The 5257-nt window shown below is 28.7% G+C and overlaps 1 protein-coding gene across 1 annotated transcript; it reads left to right on the top strand.

The window, feature by feature from the left end:
• Positions 1-3091: 3091 nt before the first annotated feature.
• On the top strand, positions 3092-4065 carry LOC115717901 (late embryogenesis abundant protein At1g64065-like). Its single transcript, XM_030646870.2, has one exon. The coding sequence runs from the start codon at positions 3269-3271 to the stop codon at positions 3935-3937; it is 669 nt and encodes a 222-aa protein (XP_030502730.2). The 5' UTR covers positions 3092-3268; the 3' UTR covers positions 3938-4065.
• Positions 4066-5257: the final 1192 nt, after the last annotated feature.

Raw genomic sequence — 5257 nt, 5'->3', positions numbered from 1 at the left:
AAGAAAGTTGGCCCAAATCTAAATATAAGGTTATGATGTTATAGATGATATTATTAAGATAAATTTGGAGAGCATTGCTTTGTTATAATATTATTTGGAAGCTATCATATTTCTTGTTTTTTATATTCTTTCTTTCATATGTCCAGTTATATGCCTGCTACCCCTATTCTTATAATTTTATTATTACCGGCTCGAGTTAAGTATCCATAGTAAGTGTGTAGCATTATTATTTTTTAAGTATATTTCAAGCTAATCTCCATTCTCCTCTTCTCTTTCTGCAAATTTTAAATTTGACTTTTCACTATTGATTTTCAAATAACCCCACACACTAATTAAAATTAGTTTTTAAACCATTTTAAATTATATGATTATTTATTGAATCTTTCTCAATTAAATTATAGAGAACCTAACATAAAACTAAGTATACGTGCCTTGCACGTAACTTTCTTCTAGTAGATATATATATATAAAAAATATTCATGCATGAAAGCCAACGAGTTCATCTTTGTTCTCTGGAAAAAAAAAGACTCACTTAATATATGGACATATGCATGTATGTGAAGACTTTCTAGTGCATATAGTCTTAAAATTATATTTTCTAATTAGACTAATATAGAACACACCTATAAAAGAATGAAAAACACTTTCCCCTCAAATAAATAAATTATAGAATTATAACTATACATATATATTATTGGGATTTTATCATAAATATACGTAAAATACAAAATAATTACAAAAATAACTTAACAAATCTCAATTACAATAATATCTTGCCACATCATTAAAAAATACCTTAATTCTAAAATAATATGCCTGAAACTAAACTAATCCTGAAATTCTTTTTTTTTTTCCTGCGTTTCAAAAGTAACATTTTGATTGCTTATGCTAGCTGTTGATAATAAACCAACAAGTAACTTTTTCATAAAAAAATATCATTTTTTATATTATATAATTTGAGATACATTTTGGTTACCTTTCAAACTTACATGTATACATTTTAATAATAAACTAATTATTTAGGTTATAATATTAATACATTTGAGTAACTTTCAAGTTTATTTTCAAAAATAATGATTTATCATTCAATAAACTACCATTTTAATAAACTATATTTTAAAAAATATATATCATAAATATTTAAGTCACTTATATTTTTTAAATGTAAATTAATATATGCACTTTGATAAATTAAATAAAGAATGAAGTTACAAATAACTTTTAAATCATTACAAATACGATATTTTTTTAGACCAATTAGTTATGATTTCAATAAGATACTAGTTGGTTACCTTGATAAAATCATCAATTTTAAAATAAAAAGACGACGATCATGTCAAATAAACTTATTAGTTTATTTTGGCATATTGAAACAAATTTTCATTCTTTGTTTGCATTTTTCGTATAGTCTAACATCGTATATGTTAATAAATCTATTAGTTTATTTTGACATATTGAAACAAATTTTTATTTTTCTTTTCGTATACTGGAACAATAATTCATTTCATTTTATATAACCTATCATTATATATGTCAATAAACCTACTAGTTTCTGTTTGTTGGAACACTTTATTTTTTCAATACAAAGTATACTATAATCAAACATAATGATATACACAAATAAACCTATTAGTCTATTTTTCGTATATTGAAACAAGAATTTATTTTTTGTTTCAAAAAAAATATGTGTCTATAAAATAACAAACTAATTAGTATATTTTTTCACGTTGAGACATCAATATTTGGTTGTATATGCAAAGTACATGACTATAACATGTCTTACAGACTTACATGTAAATTTGGATAATAATATATGCACTTGTCAAAGTTTTGAATATGATGAAATGTTTTGCTCACATAAAATGTCTTGTTCATAAGTTTATTTAATATGACTATACTATGCCTATACTCATATATTTTGGCATATTAAAATAAATTTTTATTCTTTGTCTACATGTTAGCCTTTTTATATAACATATCCTATTGTATATGTTACTAAATTTATTAGTTTATTTTGACAATTTTTTAGACTTTTAATTTTTTAAAATTATTATTTTGAAAAATAAACTATTTCTAATACACTAACAGAATTAAATTTGAAAAAGTAAAAAAATAGTGGCAGAAAAAAAATGGGTGTGTGAATTAAGCAAGCTTTAGAAGTGATGGATGTGATAGACATGAACAATAATTACGTATTTAAAATTTATTATTTAAATTTAAATATATATATATGATTATTTTCAAAAAAAATTAGAAAAAAATTGGTAAAAAAATGTGAAAAAATTTAGTATAGAATATATATATATATATATATATATATATATATATATATTAAAGAAAATAAATAACATTAAAGATGTGTATAATTCCTTTTGTGAATATTCTTAGCTTATAGATTAAAGATAATAAATTAAAAAAAATGTGTAGATTAAAGCTAAAAACGTGGGTGACTAAACTAAGTCCAACAACAAAAATATGCAGAAACGTTATATTGGACGTTAAAATAGAATGGTTAAATGGGTCAAGTTATTTTTGATATTAAGATGTAATTTAAGGTGTCTAATGTAATTATTCCTATATTATTTATATTCTTTGCATCCATCGAATTAATGTAAGCGCAGAGTTTCAAAAACTAGCTACAGTTTTTAATTACGTCACTAACTAAACAAAAGTAAATGTCCACAGCCGGCAAAGAAGAAATCAGACACAAAATTTTGACATAGAATTAAGTGTGAATATATACCATACAAGGCAAGGCACCTTTTCTTTTCTTTTCTTTTCTTTTTTTATTAAGCCAAATATATATAAACTTTTATTTTACAGTTAATAAAAGAGATTAGACAAAACTATAAATATTGAAGTAAGAGCCGTTGGTTAACCTACGTTGACTCGTAACAACCCTCAAATATATTTCAATTGAAGTTTTCTCTTTTTATTTTGGCATATATAAGATTTTAATTTGTGATCAATTGGTTCGCAAGTAAAACTTCCTCTAGAGATAACTCATTTAAGAAAAAAAATCATCTAGATAACACGAAATGTCAAAAGGTTTAACTAGAAGTGCTCATCAAAACATATATTGTTTGTCCCAACAATTTTTACGTACGTAATTAGCTTGACTTTTATTATTAAGTTTCATATTTATTTATATCATATGATATGAGTCGTAGATTTAATAGATCATCATAGACGTAACGTACCACTTTCCATTTTATTATTACAAACAACCTCCCAATAATAATATTATCACATCACCAAATTAAACAAAATGATGGAAACAGACAAGTTCCCCTTAGCTCCGCCACAAAACTTCATCCGAAGCGATCGGGAAGTGTCACACGCAGCCGCGGCGGAAGATGGGCTCCGCCGTAAGAAGCGGCGGAGACGGATACAGTCCGCCGCAGCCTTTGTCGTTTTACTAATAGTTGTCGTTTTGGTCTATGCTCTTGTCGTTATTCGATTCAAAACACCCAAATTCAGAATCAGAGAAGCCATGATCACGAGCTCACAAATCAGCAATTTCACTAATAATAATAACTCATCATCAAATCTTTCGATGAACTTGATATTGGAAGCTGAATTCACCATCAAGAACAGAAACTTTGGTCGTTTTAAATACGAGTCAGGCTCTGTTCTGTTTGCCTACAAAGGATTTGTGCTTGGCCAGGCTTTTATCGATGATGGTCGAGTCAGGCCAAGGTCAACCAAGAAAGTAAGAGCCGTTGCGGTGCTTAACTCGGCTGGCTTGGGTAGCCAAGCCGAGTCGGAGCTCGGAAGGGATATTGGAGCCGGTGTATTGTCGTTGACCAGTTACTCTGAGTTAGAAGGGAAGATTCGAGTTGTAAGGGTTATTAAAAGGAAGAAGTGGCCTAAGCTGAATTGTACCATGGATTTTGTTATCGCTACTCGAATGATCCAGAATTTGAACTGTTTGTGATGAAATACTTTGAGATTTTCATCAACTTACAGTATTTAATTTAATTATGTTATTGTGTTGTTTTGTTCATTATGTAAATATTTCAATCAATAAGAGTAAAGGTATGTGCATACATATATTGTTTGTAATGAATTTTCTACCATATTTTATTAATTCGATCTGGATATATGTACAGAGGAAATTTCTATAGTAGGATTTCGTTGATGCTGGAAGTGGCTAACACGAACTCGTTAGATTGACGAAATGAATAAGTGAAAAAATTTAGAGAGATAGACAATTTATGGTCTAATTTCTAGCAAGAGAAACTAGAGAGATGCTTTGAGCTTGTAAGTAGTTTTCTTAATGCCCAAAATGAACTAAGGTAACTCTCATTTTATGGGTGAAATAGGTCCACAAAAATAGGAAAAAATAATTCAATATATATATAAAAAAAAAATTAGCTAATTTTGACCATAGATGGTGATCTAATGGTCATGATTAACTTATCAGGTTGATAGTCAATTCTTTTAGCCTGAGTCGTGTCGTCGAGACCCGCTTCGGGTAAGCAAGAGCTTATTTTTATAATTCACTTAGTGTGAAATTTGAGGTCAATAACTTCAGAATTGCGATTAAAGTGTGAAACATGACTTGATAAAGAGCATTAAATTAGCTTTGAAACGCAAGTTAAATCGCGTCAATCAGATCAATATTGAAAGTTATGGCTATTTTACTGAAGTCAGTTCATAACAAAGTGTCCAGGTTGACATCCAGCAACCAAGTTGACATATGATGCCAACCTAGACACTAGTAAGTGAGAAAACGTCATGCGAATGTACTTTTTGATGCCTAACTGATATTTTAACATCACTTAGTATGTTTCTATTGTTTGGCGAAGCTTGTCACCAATTCTCAAAGATGTTGCTGTTTTACGAAAATAAGAGACTCGAAACTCTTTATTTCTGAGTGAATTTTTCATGTTGGAAATGAGAAATGCAAAGTTGTGAATTTGACTTCTTTAACTTCATAGATCTTAGTTATTGAGAAAAACTAGATGGACGGTCGGATTAGAATTAGAATCGAATAAGCAGAACCTAGCGCACCAGGCCATTTGTCAACCTTGGCAGTTGGTACTTCATTTCTGGGTTCTCGAGTTATTATTTTGATACTTCCAAGGTTCTTGAACTTAAGGACGAAGTTTCCTACCCCATTTTGTACCATTTTGGATTTAATGGTCCAATTAGATTTGACACTTGAATGATCGAAACAACCGCACTAGGTTGATTGTCAACATGGGTGTTAGGCCCAGCACCGAGTAAACCTGGGCATTGGGTTCTGCTTCCA

The sequence above is a fragment of the Cannabis sativa genome, chromosome 5 (genome assembly GCF_029168945.1).
Source record: "Cannabis sativa cultivar Pink pepper isolate KNU-18-1 chromosome 5, ASM2916894v1, whole genome shotgun sequence".
In the NCBI taxonomy this organism is placed as follows: Eukaryota; Viridiplantae; Streptophyta; class Magnoliopsida; order Rosales; family Cannabaceae; genus Cannabis; species Cannabis sativa.
The sequence above is the reverse complement of the archived record's forward strand: the minus strand, read 5'-3'. Positions and strand labels throughout refer to the sequence as shown.